The sequence below is a fragment of the Chiloscyllium plagiosum genome, chromosome 24 (genome assembly GCF_004010195.1).
Source record: "Chiloscyllium plagiosum isolate BGI_BamShark_2017 chromosome 24, ASM401019v2, whole genome shotgun sequence".
Classification (NCBI taxonomy): domain Eukaryota; kingdom Metazoa; phylum Chordata; class Chondrichthyes; order Orectolobiformes; family Hemiscylliidae; genus Chiloscyllium; species Chiloscyllium plagiosum.
Window position 1 is genome coordinate 45,113,191 of NC_057733.1, and position 17,026 is coordinate 45,130,216.

At 39.3% G+C, this 17,026-nt stretch overlaps 1 protein-coding gene across 1 annotated transcript in view; it reads left to right on the top strand.

Annotated features, from left to right (window-relative positions):
- rptor (regulatory associated protein of MTOR, complex 1) overlaps positions 1-17,026 on the top strand; it is a 396,655-nt gene that overhangs the window by 133,645 nt on the left and 245,984 nt on the right. The window contains exon 7 of the mRNA XM_043715229.1: positions 7,231-7,290. Within this exon, the coding sequence (XP_043571164.1) occupies positions 7,231-7,290 (60 nt within the window). The remainder of the gene's footprint in view (positions 1-7,230; positions 7,291-17,026) is intronic.

Sequence of the window (17,026 nt, forward strand, 5' to 3'; positions counted from 1 at the left end):
ATAGTTCTTGGCCTCTTGAATTTTCACAAATTAGTGCACGGGATAAATCTTTTCTGTGTTGGTTTAAATTAAGTAGGAGGGTTTACCCCATATTGTAGCAAGGCGCTTAGAATTGGGTGGTTTAATCAAATTGATAAATTTGGGATGACAGCATAACTTCTAACATGCTTACTTGGAATTGTGAAATAACAAAGAAATGAATAGCCATTTATTCTGTTTCTGTTGATGTTGCCTAAGAAGAATACTGGGCAGAAAACCGAGTGTGGCACCTGCTCTTCAACTACCTGCAGGTGGGTGATCGATGGTGAGATGATTCCTTCGAATCATCGCTTAGAATTCATTGCCAACACAGTTACATATTGGAGTGCAAAATCTGATTTAATGCACAAACCCAAAAGTAGAACAGAAATTATTGGAAAAATTTATCACCTCGTGTACAATTACAAACGGTGCAACCAAATCAGAGACACCGGGTATGTTTTCCTCTGTAAATGTTTCTGATTTTCAGTTGTGTAAAGCCAATTACTTGAAAGAATTTCCCCAGCATTAAGAGCAAAAAGGGGAGGGAAGGCGTAATTGACCAAATGTATTTACTGTGGAAAGGGATATGGAAGATATACACTGTAGGGAAATAGATGGTGATATCTTGCAAAATGTCCATATTACAGAGGAGGAAGCACTGGATGTCGTGAAATGGATAAAGGTGGATAAATTCCCCAGGGCCTGATCAGGTGTGCCCTAGAACTCTGTGGGAAGCTAGAGACCTGATTGCTGGGCCTCTTGCTGAGATATTTGTATCATCATAGTCACAGGTGAGGTGCCGGAAGACTGTGGAGGTTGGCTAACGTGGTGCCACTGTTTAAGAAGGGCAGTAAAGACAAGCCAAGGAACTATAGACCGGTGAGCTTGATGTCGGTGGTGGCAAGATGTTGGAGGGAATCCTGAGGGACAGGATGTACATGTATTTGGAAAGGCAAGGACTGATTCGGGATAGTCAACATGGCTTTGTGCGTGGGAAATGATGTCTCTCAAACTTGATTGAGTATTTTGAGGAAGTAACAAAGAGAATTGGATGAGGGCAGAGCAGTAGATGTGATCTATATGGACTTCAGTAAGGCATTCAACAAGGTTCCCCGTGAGAGACTGATTAGCAAGGTTAGATCTCACGGAATACGGGGAGAACTAGCCATTTGGATACAGAACTGGCTCAAAGATAGAAGACAGAGGGTGGTGGTGGAGGGCTATTTTTCAGACTGGAGGCCTGTGACCAGTGGGGTGCCACAAGGATCGGTACTGGGTCCTCTACTTTTTATCATTTACATAAATGATTTGGATGCGAGCATAAAAAAGTACAGTTAGTAAGTTTGCAGATGACACCAAAATTGGAGGTGTAGTGGACAGCGAAGAGGGTTAGCCCAGACTACAACAGGATCTTGACCAGATGGGCCAGTGGGCTGAGAAGTGGCAGATGGAGTTTATTCAAATAAATGCGAGGTTCCGCATTTTGGAAAAGCAAATCTTAGCAGGGCTTATACAGGGAGTGTTGCTGAACAAAGAGACCTTGGAGTGTAGGTTCACAACTCCTTGAAAGTGGAGTCGCAGGTAGATAGGATAGTGAAGGAAGTGTTTGGTATGCTTTCCTTTATTGGTCAGAGTATTGAGTACAGGAGTTGGAACATTGTGTTCCAGCTGTACAGGACATTAGTTAGGCCACTGTTGGAATATTGCGTGCAGTTCTGATCACCTTCCTATCAGAAAGATGTTGTGAAACTTGAAAGGGTACAGAAACGATTTACAAGGATGTTGCCAGGGTTAGTGGATTTGAGCTATAAGTAGAGGCTGAACAGGCTGGGGCTGTTTTCCATGGAGCGTCGGAGGCTGAGGGGTGACCTTATAGAGGTTTATAAAATTATGAGGGGCATGGACAGGGTAAACAGACAAAGTCTTTTCTCTGGGGTCGGGGAGTCCAGAACTAGAAGGCATAGGTTTATGGTGAGGGGGGAAAAGATATAAAAGAGACCTACGGGACAAATCTTTCACGCAGAGGGTGGTACAAGGATGGAATGAGCTGCCAGAAGTGGTGGAAGCTGGAACAATTGCAACATTTAAGAGGCATTTGCATGGATATGTGAATATGAAGGGTTTGGAGGGATATGGGTCAGGTGTTGGCAGGTGGGACTAAATTGAGTTGGGATATCTGGTCGGCATGGGCGGGTTGGACTGAAGGGTCATTTTCCATGCTGTACTTCTCATTGACTGACTAATTTTGCAGCAAAACAGCAGGTGAGATCCCAATATTCATTTGAGCTCCTTGGAGACCAGGAAAAGGAATCATCCAGCGGTGCATGAGATGTTGAGTTAAGGTGATTAGGATGGGGGTAGTAAGCATTGGTGGTGCTAAAAATACAAAGAACAAGCCTTTAAAACAGTCTTTGAAGAAGGAATAAGAAGGAAGGAGTAGCACTTCGGGTGCCCCGGGTAATCAGAGCTTCCAGATAAGATGCACAAGCCAGCTTCAGCTTAACCTTGCCTTTTATATGAAGAGATAAATACTTCTTTTAGTTCATCTCACTCAACAATATACTGGAATATGTGGAAGTGTTAAGGTAGAGAATTAAATACTTTATAATGATCATGTTCTAACATTGGTGATTTCAGTTTTATTTTGTGCTAGAGACAGATGAGCTATTGCCGTCATGAATGTTTAGCAATGCTTCATTTATTATACAATTTGGCTCTGTACAGCATCTTTTGATTTGATTCATGTGCAGTTTTATTCCAGTGACAAGACACTTTCTAATCTTCTCTTTAAAGCTGTTGTAAAAAATGTTTAGTGAAAATTACATGTAAACTGGGTTTGATTAAATTGCATGGATAAGTACATTATATTTTCTGTTCATGGCAATTGAGAAATTAACGTAACTATTTTTACAGAGAGCTCTTGAAATTTCAAAGAATGAATTTTCCTTTCGATAGCCAAAAGGTTAAGTTATTTTCTGTACTAATCCACTTCTATCTCGCTCTAATCTTTCATTTCCTCAGTCAGTCACAGATTGTGTGCTTGCAAGACCATATTATTCATCAACCTCAATATTATATGAAAGTACTAAGGCATCAAGTCAGGGTGACGTGGTGCTTGCATTTTTTGACCAAGAGTATGTGAATGCCCACGGTTATGATCTGTATGACCACCTTCTAATTGGTTTCAAATTGCTGTAGCTAAGCTGGACAATGCTGACATGAGTATGAACTTTTTTTCAACCTGTATATTTTACAATCAGCCAAAAATTTAGACCTTGGTAGTTTAATTTTTATCTGAGGTAGATCAAATTGTATTTTTAAAAGTGACATTGAAGCGTCTCATTAACCAACTTTGGATCTTCTGAAGGATCTTGAATTTGTTTTGCCAAAAGTTCCAACGGAAGTTGAACAGTTCAAGTAAAATAGTTGTCAAAAAATGTGAAAATGCAGAGTTCTTAGGTAAAATGCAGATAGTGGCATTGTCAAGTCATCATCTCGATTTTTCTGTATATATATATATCACTTCCATTATGATAAGACAGAATAAGTGGAGAAATATTGTAAAGGTTTAGGTAGCAGTCTAGTGATTACTGGAAATGGCTATTCTGCTGATTGGTTGATGTTTTAGTATGTAGATTATTTGCATAATTGGAGAAAGTTTTATAGACAGTCATCGTATTGGGTGAAAGTGCATACTATGAGCACAATTGGAAGGGGAGAAAAAGGTCATGTATGCTATATTGAAACTTGCAATTTTGCATAACAAAAAATAGCAATTGGTTTTTGATATCTATCTGCATATAATTTTGATTATCTATTTCTTTTCAATCAAGGGTGATGTGTTGGTTTCAATGAAGAGTTCACTTCCTTTGAATTATTTGCAGAGTTAGTTTCAGAAATTTTGTTTAAAGTGACAAATATCACTGCAATCATTCTACCAATTAATCGTTGGCTGTTGTGCATATATTCTGGTTACTCTAAGTAAACTACCTTGTACACATCTATGTTTGTTTATTGCTAATAACTTAAAAGGTCACTTAGTTGAATTTGTATTTTCCAATATGAGTGCACTGTTGAGTGCAATAGTGACATTTCAAAATCCATATTATGTCAATTTTATAACAAATTCCTCAGAGATGTTGAAAATTTGTTTTGATGGAAAGTATTGAAGCTGATTAATAAAATAGGTATATTTATTTGCCAGTATGTCAGTTGCTTGATAAGATCATAGAATCAATTAAAAAATGGAAATAAATGAAAAAACATTTCAAGCTCAATATTTGGTTGAAGGGAAAAACAAACTAATATTGATGAGATAAGTCAAATTGATGTACTGAAAATCCAACTCAATTTTGTAACCATGTTTTCCATTCAGTTTTAAAAAGATAATTCTCTCCAGTTTGCATAATTATGAATAACAGCTAATACTTGAGACACGTTGGAATTTTTTTCCTATCTTAAGACTTGACAAGGATGTGCTTACCTTCTTCCCCACACTGTTTTATGTGAAAAGATGCTCAAAGTACAAACTTGAGTGAAAATTTGGGAAAAATTCAGTTGTTTAATGTTTTGACATTTCATGAATTGCTTTAAGTGTAGATAAAGCACAAGGTGTCTCGAGGGTTCTAAGAAAGTAAAGTAGGATCTTGTTACAACATTTGGCTTGACTCCAGCCTGCAATTTTAGGAAAGTATTCATTCAGATTTTGTGGTTACCAGCAAATGAATGGCACTTACCACTTATTATGTGTAGTTTTTCCATCAAAATGGCTGTGGCAGTGTTTACATGCTGTGGAGGGTAAGTATAGGGTAGAATATTTAATTGCTCCTAATATGTACAGAAAACAAAATGGAAGCTGGAATTAAGAGATAAGAAAATAAACAAAAAAGTACAATTTTAATTTTAAATTTTTATTAGCATTGAAATGAATACATCTGCACCCTTGTTAATTTTCAGTACCAGAGAAGTTGTTGGGTTTTAGTTAAGACTAAACAAGAGGATACCACAGTGACTGAGGTTAGCACTGCTGCCTCAGAGCAACAGGGACACCAGTTCAATCCCTGCCTTGGGTGACTACCTGCACAGGTTTCCTCCGGGTGTTCCAGTTTCTTTCCACAGTCCAAAGATATGCAAGTTTGTTGGATTAGCTATATTAAGTTGCCCTGTAGCATCCAGGGGTCTGTAGGCTCGATGGAGTAGCTCGGGTAAATGTGGGGTAATGGGGATAGGCTGGGGATGGTGGGATGCTGTTCAGAATGTCACTGCAGAATCAATGAGCTGAATAGCCTATTTCAGCACTATAGCGGTTCTACTAAGTAGATAAAAATTCATGTTCACTTGATTGAATAAAGCTAACATTTTTAAAATAAGATCTTTATATCAAGAGTTGTGTGAGGTACAAAAACTGGACACACAATTCTATATGAATGTCCATCAGGGCCTTAAAAACAAAGATAGTAAAGTGCTTTTTGTTTTATTTTAGATTGATGATAATGCACCCCAAAACCTCTTTTGTAACCTCATGGCACTGGTTGGTAGTGAGCATTTGGAAATTTAGGCACTATAAAACTGAATTTTTTTAGTTCTCAGTGGTCTTTATTTGGGAATTCTATGTGGCTTGGTCGTAGTTTTGCACCCAAGCGTAACATTTGTCTTTATTAAATTGCATCTGTTAGATTTGGGTCACCCATCCAGCAAGATCTGATTGCAGTCATGTTCTGATCTAAGATCCCAGCACTTGCACCAAAATCAATCATTAATTTGCGCACTATTTCCTCAATGCCTTCATCTGTTTGGAATAAAGGAAACAAGTCTAGCTCTTTGAACGCAATCCTATGTTCAATGAAATTATGGTAGGCACTTTCCTTGTGAAATGCATGCCCACGTGTCATGTACCTTTGTGCCCTTTTTAATGCTGCAAGCAGCAACCACTGCTTTCTACGTGGCTCTGCTGAGCAGAGTGTCCTTGGCCTCTGGCGAACAGCTGCTGTCCCTAGGGATCTGATTCCAGACAATGTCCTGATTTGTTTAACTTAGTGACCTCTTCCTTTTGCAGAAGTTGTTAGTCGTGTGTATTTTGACTCTTGACATTGGCCATACTCCCGGTATTTCTTTCTTGACCAAACTTCAGTGTTCCTTTGTTGGCTTTATTCAAAATAGAGTGGTTTCTGCTTAGAGTGCCCCATCAGAATATCATTCTTAATCAGGAGCTCTATAACATTGAATGTAAATGCAGTGGGCTATAACTTCTGACGTGCAATATAAAAAATTGTCACAGTAATGTGATATGGATGTTTGAAGTTGGGGCAAATAATTCCAACATCCTAGCTGTCTGGCAATCCTCCACTTCTAGTTTTAAATATAAAAATCAAATAAAATTGTGGTAGGTATTTGCAAGAGTGACTTCTGCAGTTTCGAGATCTGAGTCTTTTTGATTTGTCAATATTGAGACTGCAGGTGGCGAGCTCCTTGATCCAAGGAGTTGTAGTGAATGATTTTAAAATTCATGAAAGGCGAATGAAATCGAAACTAAGATGATACTCAATTAAATCAGCAAGCCTTAGATGGAGCATGTATCACGGTTTAGTAGCTAAGGTCTTGGGAGTTACCAATCCTTAAAAGATGTTACATATAATATTTACAATTGTTTATGTATTTGCTTCCATTTTTGTTGAAGCCAGGATAATTATACTTCACATTTAGACATTAAATGCACCATTGACAGACCTTTCTGACTACTTATCATTAATCTCAGCAAAAATAATTTTGTAGTGGATTTCTACTTATGTACATTATTACAAGATGGCTCGAAAGGCATAGTTTCCAAGTTTGAAAAGCAGTGTGATATGGATCGAGTGTAACCTCCAGAGGGTATTACGTTACCGGATCAGATGTGGTGAAAAGACTGTGAATCCCCCCCAGGCTAAATTCAAGTTGTTTCAAACTGCAGTCTCTAGGATTAATCAGTTTTGATAAAAATCTTTTAATGCATGTGATTTTTTTTTCTATGAGAGTTGGTTCTTTGTATATTAAAGTGAGATTCTTCCTTTTTCTCTGGTCTGCTCCCACAAAATGAGCAAAGATTGTAAAAATTGAGTGTTATAATTTTGTAGTTTTAGGATCAGATGCAATATTAATATGACTCAGTCACTAAGGAATTATGATTTTTAAACATGTCTCCTTACATATTTTCAATTTTTTTAAAAACAGGTTCTGTATGCAAAGGAGTGCTAAACTGGTGCCTGGAGTTACACTGGACTTGATAGAAAAGTAAGTTATATATACAGTTTTTCAGTTTGGCTGCAATCTTTTTTGTGCTAAACTTGATTTTCCTCATCTGCAGCCAAAGATATCTCTCAAAAGTTTTATCAAGTCAAAAATTTGTTTTCAACAGCTTTCTTTTTCATAGAATCCCAACTGTGTGGAAACAGACCATTTTGGCCCAACAAGTCCACTCCAATCCTCTGAAGAGCATCCCACCCAGACCCATTCCACCCACCCTATTACTCTGCAGATCCTCTGACTAATGTTTCTCACCTACATGTCCTGAACACTATGGGCAATTTAGCATGGCCAATTCACCTATTCATTCCTGAAGAAGGGCTTATGCCCGAAACGTCGATTCTCCTGTTCCCTGGATGCTGCCTGACCTGCTGCGCTTTTCTAGCGACACATTTTCAGCAATTCACCTAACCTGCATATCTTTGGACCGTGGGAGGAAACTGGAGCTCCTGGAGGAAACCCACACAGATGTAGGGAGAGTGTGCAAATTCCACGCATACAGTTGCCCGAGGCTGGATTTGAACACGTGGTGTTGTGAGGCAGCAGTGCTAACCATTGGGCCACTGTGCCGCCCACTCCCTATTTTGCAAAAATGACAACTGTAATAAGTGCACAATTATCAAAGTTCTTTCTGGTTTGGAAGACATGTGAAACACTGAATCCCTTCCCCCAAGATATTTGATGCAATTTTATTGGGGTTCATTTAGCTCAGTTGGCTGGATGGCTGTTTTTGTGATGCAGAGAGATGCTAAGGTTACTTTGGGAAGCGAGGAAAGAAATTGCAGCGTCTTTGGTGATGACCTTTGCATCCTCACTGTCCACTGTCGTAGTAGCAGCTGATTGGAGGATTGCAAATGTTATTCCCTTGTTCAAGAAAGGGAATAGGGATAACCTTGGGAATTAGAGCAGTCAGTCTTATGTTGGTGGTGAGCAAATTATTGGAGAGGATTCTGAGAGACAAGATTTATGATTATTTGGAAAATTAGCTTGGTTAGAGATAGTATGGCTTTGTGAGGGGCAGGTCACGTCTCACAAGCCTTATTGAATTCTTTGAGGATGTGACTAAACAGATTGAAGGTAGAGCAGTGGGTGTGGTGTACATGGATTTGTAGCAAGGCGTTTGATAAGGTTCCCCATGGTAGGCTCATGCAGAAAGTAATGAGGCATGGGATACAGGGAAATTTGGATAGAGAATCTGCTGGCCAATAGAAGACAGGGTGGTAGTTGATGGAAAGTATTCAGCTTGGAACTCGGTGACCAGTAGTTTTGCATAGGGATCTGTTCTAGGACCTCTCCTCTGTGATTTTTGTAAATGACTCGGATGAGGAAGTGGAAGGGTGAGTTAGTAGCCTTGCTGATGACATGAAAGTTGGTGAATAGTGTGGAGGGTTGTTGTATGTTGCAATGGGACATTGGTGCAATGCAGAGCTGTGTTTAAAAGTGGCAGTTGAAGTTCAACCTGGAAAAGTGTGAAGTGATTCATTTTAGAAGGTCAATTTTGAATGCAGATGATAGGGTTAAAGGCAAGATTCTTGGCAGTATGTCCACGCCCAAAGTTGCCCCCACCCAAATTGATAGAGTTGTTAAGAAGGTGTACAGTGTGTGGGCTTTCATGAGCAGTGAGATTGAGTTTAAGAGCTGGAAGGTTATGCTGCAGTTCTAAAGAGCCCTGGTTAAACCACACTTGGAATAGTGTTCAGTTCTGGTTGCTTCATTATAGGAAGGATGTGGAAGCTTTAGAGAGGGTTCAGGGAAGACTTACCAGGATGCTGCCTGGACTGGAGGGCAGGTCTTATGAAGAAAGGTTGAGGGAACTAGAGCTTTTCTCATTGGAGCAAAGAAAGATGAGAGGTGATTAGAAAAATGTGTACGAGATGATGGGCGCAGATGGAGAGTATAGCCATGCCGGAAATGGCCACCGCAAGGGGACATAATTAAGGTGATTGGAGGAAGGTTTAGGAGAGATGTCAGAGGTAGGTTCTTTACACAGAGTGGTGGGTGCATTGAATTCTCTTCCAACAGTGGTAGTGGAGTCACACAAATTAGGGACATTTAAACCACACTTGGATAGGGACAAGGGTGATCGTAAAATGAAGGGTACGGAGGTTAGTTTGATCTCAGAGTAGGAGTAGGAAATGTTGGCACCACCTCGAGGGCCAAAGGGTTCTATGTTCTAAGAGCGTAGGTTCAGTTTCTGCACTGGCTGAGGTTACCATAAAGAACTCTGCTTCTCAACCTCCTCTGAGCTGAGGCATGATGATCCTCAGGTTAAAGCATCATTAGTTGTCTCTCTAATAAGACAGCGCCGTATGGTGGGGCATGCCTTTGGTGATGTGACCTTGAGTAAATTGCACTTTTCCATTGTAAGAAAATAACTGAGTGACTTTGGAAAAGGCCATGTCATGAAACCATTGATGCGATAGTGCAATCTCGACAGTTGGGAAGTAAAATTGCCATTGTTGGCACTGCCCATTCAAGTTTGGTTTGTGGGTGTTCAGATGCACTTTTTATTTACCTCGTTTTCCATTGTAGGTTTGAAATTTGATATGCACATAAGTTAATTTTCAGATTATTAAAAAGAGAAAGAAAGTTATATTGGAATCTATATTCAAGGTTTGTAAATTGAGAGCGCACAATGGGGAATAATAACTTTTTATGTGATTGTAGTAAGATTTAATTTCAATGTCTCCTATGAATTTTTGAATAGATTGTGCAGAGGTGCTTTACTCCTGCTGTCTTATAGATCATTTAGTGACCATTTTATAATTGAAATTACTTTTGTGACCACATTATGGAAAGCTAATATTATTTAGCATTATAATTGCATGCTTACACTTTGCTATATTTGTGAGATGGAGGAAGGTAGAGGGGGTGGACTGTTCTTGCTTTTTCAGAGCTCAATTGATATTTCTACGCAAAACATATGAAATGGCAGTTAGTAAGGGACAAATTGGCTCAAATTGTCTTGTTAATAAATTTTCAATCAAATCAGATCAGTAATTTGCTCCTAGAGTAAATTCTAAGAACTTATTACTATCAAAACAATTTAAGCCGTAATGTGGAGGTTCCGGTGTGGGACTGGGGTGGACAAGGTCAGAACTCTCATGACACCACATTTTCATCCAACAGGTTTATTTGAAATCTCAATTTTTTGTGTTGCTGCTTCGTCAGGTGAAGTCATCTCATAGCTTCACGTGATGAAGGGGCAGCGCTTCGAAAACTTGTGATTTCAAATAAACCTGTTGGGCTATAATCTAAGTCATGTGACTTCTGACTTAAAACAGTTTAACTGTGACTCAAAATGCAGTATCTTAATCAATTTGTACATGTTTAATCAGGAAGAGTTTACCTGTACACTCAGTTTCACTACATTGGACTATAATATTTTTGCATGCAAATGTGCATAATTAGTGATTGATTGGCAATGAATTTTGTTTTGGTGTGTGCGCGCACGTGCTGTACCATACTTTACTTCCCATACAAGCTATTTTGTGTCCTTTCCCTGTGAGGTTGCTAAGTAGAACTAAACAAAGTGCAGTTTGTGCTGAAGTGATCATGAGAAATCGGATTGGACCTCAGCAAGCTAATTGCACATAGGTGGAAGAAGCACGTCCCAACCTTTTGGGTTGGATTTGAGCCACTGTCTGGCACATTGCACTAGGTGGTTAACGGTCCTGCTGCACCTAACAGTACATTGAAATAACAATATGTTTGCATTGACAAAAATATTAATTTCTTCAAATGTGTTTGGTTAACAGAGAATACTGATGAATAGCTGTTTCTTGTGTCCTGAATGGATGTGTATAATAGAATTCCTCAGGAATCTATATTTGGGATAGTACTTGTTTTGATGTGTACCAATTATTTGTAGAGTCATCGAGTCATAGAAATGTACAGCACGGAAACAGAGCCTTCGGTCCAACTCGTCCATGCCGACTAGATATCCTAACCTAATCTAGTCCCATTTGCCATCATTTGGCCCATATCCCTCAAAACCCTTTTTATATATCCGTCCAGATGCCTTTTAAATGTTGTAATTGTACCAGCCTCCACTACTTCCTCTGGCAGCTCATTCCATATTTACATCACTCTCGGCATGAAAATATTGCTCCTTAGGTTCCTTTTAAATCTTTCCCCTCTCACCTTCAACTATACCCTCTAGTTCTGGATTCCCCCACCAGGGGGAAAAGACATTGTCTGTTTACTCTATCCATGCCCCTCATGATTTGACAAACATCTATAAGGTCACTCCTCAGCCTCCGACGCTCCACGGAAAATAGTCCCAGCCTATTCAGCCTCTCTGTAGCTCAAACCCTCCAATCCCAGTAACATCCTTGTAAATCTTTTCTGAATATTTACAAGTTTCATAACATCCTTCCAAGGCAGGGAGACCAGAATAACACACAGTATTGCAAAAGTGGCCTAACCAATATCCTTACAGCTGCAACATGACCTATGCTCCTATAAATCCTATACTCAATGCACTGACTAATAAAGGCAAGCATACCAAACGCCTCCTTCACCACCCTGTCTACCTGCAACTCCACTTTCGAGAAATTATGAACCTGCATTCCAGGGTCTCTTTGTTCAGCAGCACACCCCAGGACTTTACTGCTGAGTTTGTAAGTCCTGCCCTGATTTGCCTTTCCAAAATGCAGAACCTCACATTTATCTAAATTAAACTACACCTTCCACTGTCAGACCATTGGCCCATCTGGTCAAGATCCCGTTACAGTCTGAAGTAACCTTCTTTGCTGTCTACTACACTTCCAATTTTAGTGTCATTTGCAAACTTACTAAATTTTCACATCCAAATCATTTATATAAATGGCAAAAAGCAGTGGACCCAGCACCGAACCTTGTGGCACATCACTGGTCACAGGTCTCCAGTCTGAAAAGCAACCCTCCACCACCACCCTCTGTCTCTTACCTTCAAGGCAGTTCTGTATCCACATGGCTAGTTTTCACTGTATTCCATGAGATCTAACCTTGCTAACCAGTCTACCATGAGGTACCTTGTGAAACACATTACTGAAGTCCATATAGATCACGATGTGGAGATGCCAATGTTGGACTGGGGTGGATAAAGTTAAAAATCATGCAACACCAGATTATAGCCCAACAGTTTATTTGGAAGTACAAGCTTTCAGAGCACTGCTACTTCGTCAGGTGGTTCGGGGAGATCATGCCAAGGAGCAGCACTCTGAAAGCTTGTATTTCCAAATAAACCTGTTGGACTGTAACCGCCTATAGATCATGTCCACTACTCTGCCCTCATCAATCCTCTTCGTTACTACTTCAACATGTTCTGATGAAATGAACCTCAAATGTGGTAAATGGCAATAAAAATAATTGTACGCTTCAAAGGTATGTAGACTGGTAAAAATAGGAACGCTATTCCATGTGAGAAACTGATGTATATTTGAGAAAGAATGTGAAAAGACAATATCAACTGGTTGGATTGAGCACCAAAAAGACCTTCACATACTCAAATATTTGAAGGTGACGGTACAGATTGAAAAGCTTTCAATAAAACAAAATCTATATTTTACAAATAGTGACATGAAGCAAAAGCAAGGGAGTTACACTATATATTTTTATAAATCACTGATCAGACCTCAACTGGTTGGTCCTGAGTACGACACTTTAGGAGGCTTGTCGAGGTCTTAAATAAGCTGTTGTAATGGTGACAAGGGGCCAAGATGTTATTTGAGAGGAGAGACTCGAGAAACTACGATTGTTCTTGGAGCATTTGGAGAGATTTAATATGAGGTGTTCAAAATTATTAAAATTTTTAGTTAATCAAATAATGAGGAACAAATTAATTGTCAGGAGGGTCAGTGACCATACAGAGAGATTGAAGATAATTGGCAAAAGCACCAGAGGGGAGGTGAGAATTTTAATTCGCAGTGTATTATGATCTAGAATCTGTCTGATAGTATGGCTGAAGCAGGTTAAGTAGTAACTTAAAAATTAGTTAAAGACACAGAAAATAAACAAGTGAGGGTAAAGTACAAGGTGAATGGGACTAATTAGGTAGATTAATGCTATAAATTCTATGAAAAATAGACCTCCTGGCTCAGTTTGTGAGCATGTGCATAACAAATGTTTTGCACCAAAGTTAATGGTTTTCATAACTTTTGTATAAGTTTTCCTTTGATTTTCTCATATAAAGATGTCAGGAATCCCAAATGATTTGTGATTGCACTAGAAAGCAGAGCGTGAGTAAGTCAATAATTAGTTTTTTTGATTTATGATCTGTGAATTGATTTATAATATATTTGCAAAGCAATAATTGGTCCAGTTCTGGTAATAGTGTAATACTTAAGTATGTAAAAAGATCATGCATTAGTTGTGTGACTACTTTGCTGTAACCAGCATCAGGAACGAACAACATTGGGTGACTCAAGCAATCTGTTCATCAGCTCTGCTTATTAACTTGAAACCAAATCTATTAAAATCAGCGTGAGAATGAGTCATGTTAGCTAATCCATTTTATTGGCCTTTTTGAGAATAATATCAAGATGATGGGAGGTGAACAAATAACTTTTTAAATGAATGGAACATCATAGAAATTTGAGCAAATCATTTGAATATTTTAAAAATAAGCATTAATTGTTGTGACGCAATATTTTATTATATTGGCAAATTTGCCTACAGTTTGGTGTAGATATTTGAATTATTTTCTTTTCTGTCCTGACAGTGGCGACATAAAAATGATGCGCAGGGAATCTCTAACCAGCCTGGCCCTCAGTTCTGGTGCTCTGTGTCACAGTACATATGTGCTCTGCTCACCTGGAGTCTTGGAATCTGTCAGGGAGGTGAAATCAAGATAAAGAGCCTTCTCATCAAAACTTGTCTAGGTGTTGAAATTGACCTTAGTTTATCTCAGAGCACTCACTTCTCATCTGAAGTAATGTCCACCTGATCAGGCCAAGAGTCTAGCTTCCTGTTGAACCAATACTTCAAATTATAGCGTACTACCAAATGCTTGACAATCTGTTCCAGAGGTCCACCATTCCCTGAGAAATAATTCTCAATATCGAGCCCAATCTGCCTTATAAAGCAGTCAAGCTTTTTGGTCTTTACAAGCCTATCTAGTTTCAGCTGAAGTTGAAGTGAACCACAAATTTGTTGCCTCTTTTTAAGCAAAGCTTGCGGCCCTTGTGCTGTAGTGAGACTGAACCTACTTCTGTGCCAGGAGGCCCGGGTACAAATCCAACGTTAATAGCACTTTTGAACAGCTTGATTAGAAAATATCTTGTGGTTTGCCCTAAGAAAAACTAACAAGTTAAAAAAATGCTCCCATCTTAGAACGAGTATCGCTTGCACATCATACAGGCACTGCTACTGTAATGGAGGTAAAGAGTGAAATTATCCTAATCTGGGGACATTGCAAAGCTGCATATTAACTGCAGATTCTGGAAATCTGAAAAAAAAAAACTGGCAAATTCCGATAAAGGGTGACTGAACTCAGAACATTCCCCATGTTTAAAAGGGACTTTTGTGCCCAGTGGTAGTGTCACTACATCTGAGCCAGGAGTTCAATCCCACTTTCTACAGAAGTATCATAATACTTCTGAACAGTTTGATTTACAAAGTATCTTAAGCAAAGCTGCCCTTGTGGGGCAGTGGTAGTGTCCTAACCTCAAAACTAGGTGGCCTGGGTTTAAGTCTCATAGGTTTCATAGGTGGGTATTAGCATTTTTGAAGAGGTTGATTAAAAACAAAAACAAAAATTAAACCAAGTTTAGGGCCCTTGTGGTGCAGTGGTAATATCCCCACCTCTGGACAATGTCCAAGTTCAAGCCTTACTTGCTCCAGAGGTATGTAATAACGTCTCTGATTTGATAAATATCTTAACCAAAGTGTGGTCAAATCGATCCTGAGGATAGTTTTTGAGAAATATATGGACGTCACTCTGAGTAGCAATGGGATGTTAAATTGGGCATTAATCTTGTGTCTCTCCCTTACACCATTTTTAAAGTCTCCTCATTATCCACCATGAGAGGAGATCAGACTGGGTATTATTCCAATTGTGTAAGACCTTGATTTTGTCAGTCAAAAAGGTGGCTGTTACTTTGCAGTGTCAGTACAACCGAGAATCCAGTTTGTCTTTGCTATTGCTTTGTTGTGTTAACCATGAACCTTTTGAGAAGGGTATAGTTATAATCATGGATCTATCACTAGTAGCTTCCACTTTGTTTCCTGTCGTGTATAGAACATAGAACAATACAGCACAGAACAGGCCCTTCGGCCCACGATGTTGTGCCGAACATTTGTCCTAGCTTAAGCACCCATCCATATACCTATCCAATTGCCGCTTAAATGTCACCAAAGAATATATGTTGATTTAGCATTGAACCTTTCCAAGAAAGGCACAATGTAACCTTTCCATGTGCCAATGCTATGCTTCAGCAAGTTGGATTATTTTCTAAATACAAGCCCATTTTCTCAACATGTCCAGGTCTGTATGCAGCTGTTGAATATCTTGTTCTTAGATAGCTGAGAACTCCTTACATATTTGCTTCTTAATTTCTCACTGACTATTGTGGGACATATAGTACAGTCACAAAAAGGTGATCATTCCTTTCTTATTTCTCAGTTCTACCAAAATAACTTCACTGGACATTCTCCCAGGAGTATCCTAAGTACAACCGATGTTATCCTTAACCAAAAACGTCGCTCCCCCTCCTCTTGTCTCCGTTTCTATCCTTTCTATTGCATCCATATCCCTGAACATGAGACTTATCATGAGACTTTCCTTGATTGTCAGAGCTATATAGCACCCTTCAGTTCAACTGATCCACACCGAACAGAAATCCTAAACTGGTCCGAACATGCTTGTATAACTTGCTACTGCCTCCACCTATTGGATCATGTCCCTTGTATTTTTGAATTGCTGCAATCTGAAACTGAACTTTTAAGAATAAATTCAAACTTCTGTTATATTTAAAGCAAAACAAGTAACTGTGGATGCTGGGAATCAAGAACAGAAACAAAGATTACTGAAACACGTGAAGAGATAGTGAGAAAAGAGATGAGACTTGGTACAGTAGATAAGGGGAGCAAGTCAAATAGTCAAGGCAGGCAAGAGCATGACAGTGAATGAGGTAAGACTGATAAATTAAACTGCATTTACTTCAATGTAAGAGGCCTGACAGGTAAGGCAGGTGATCTTAAAGAATGATTTGGAAAGTGGGACTGAGATATCATAATTACTGAAATGTGGCTCAAGGTGGGGCAGGACTGGCAACTTAATGTTCTGGGATATGGATGCAATAGAAAGGATAGAAACGGAGACAAGAGGAGGGGGAGCGACGTTTTTGGTTAAGGATAACATCGGTTGTACTTAGGATACTCCTGGGAGAATGTCCACTGAAGTTATTTTGGTAGAACTGAGAAATAAGAAAGGAATGATCACCTTTTTGTGACTGTACTATATGTCCCACAATAGTCAGTGAGAAATTAAGAAGCAAATATAGAACATAGAATAGAACATAGAAGAATACAGCGCAGTACAGGCCCTTTGGCCCTCGATGTTGCGCCGATCCAAGCCCACCTAACCTATACTAACCCACTATCCTCCATATACCTATCCAATGCCCGCCTAAATGCCCATAAAGAGGGAGAGTCCACCACTGCTACAGGCAGGGCATTCCATGAACTTACGACTCGCTGAGTGAAGAACCTACCCCTAAATTCAGTCCTATATCTACCCCCC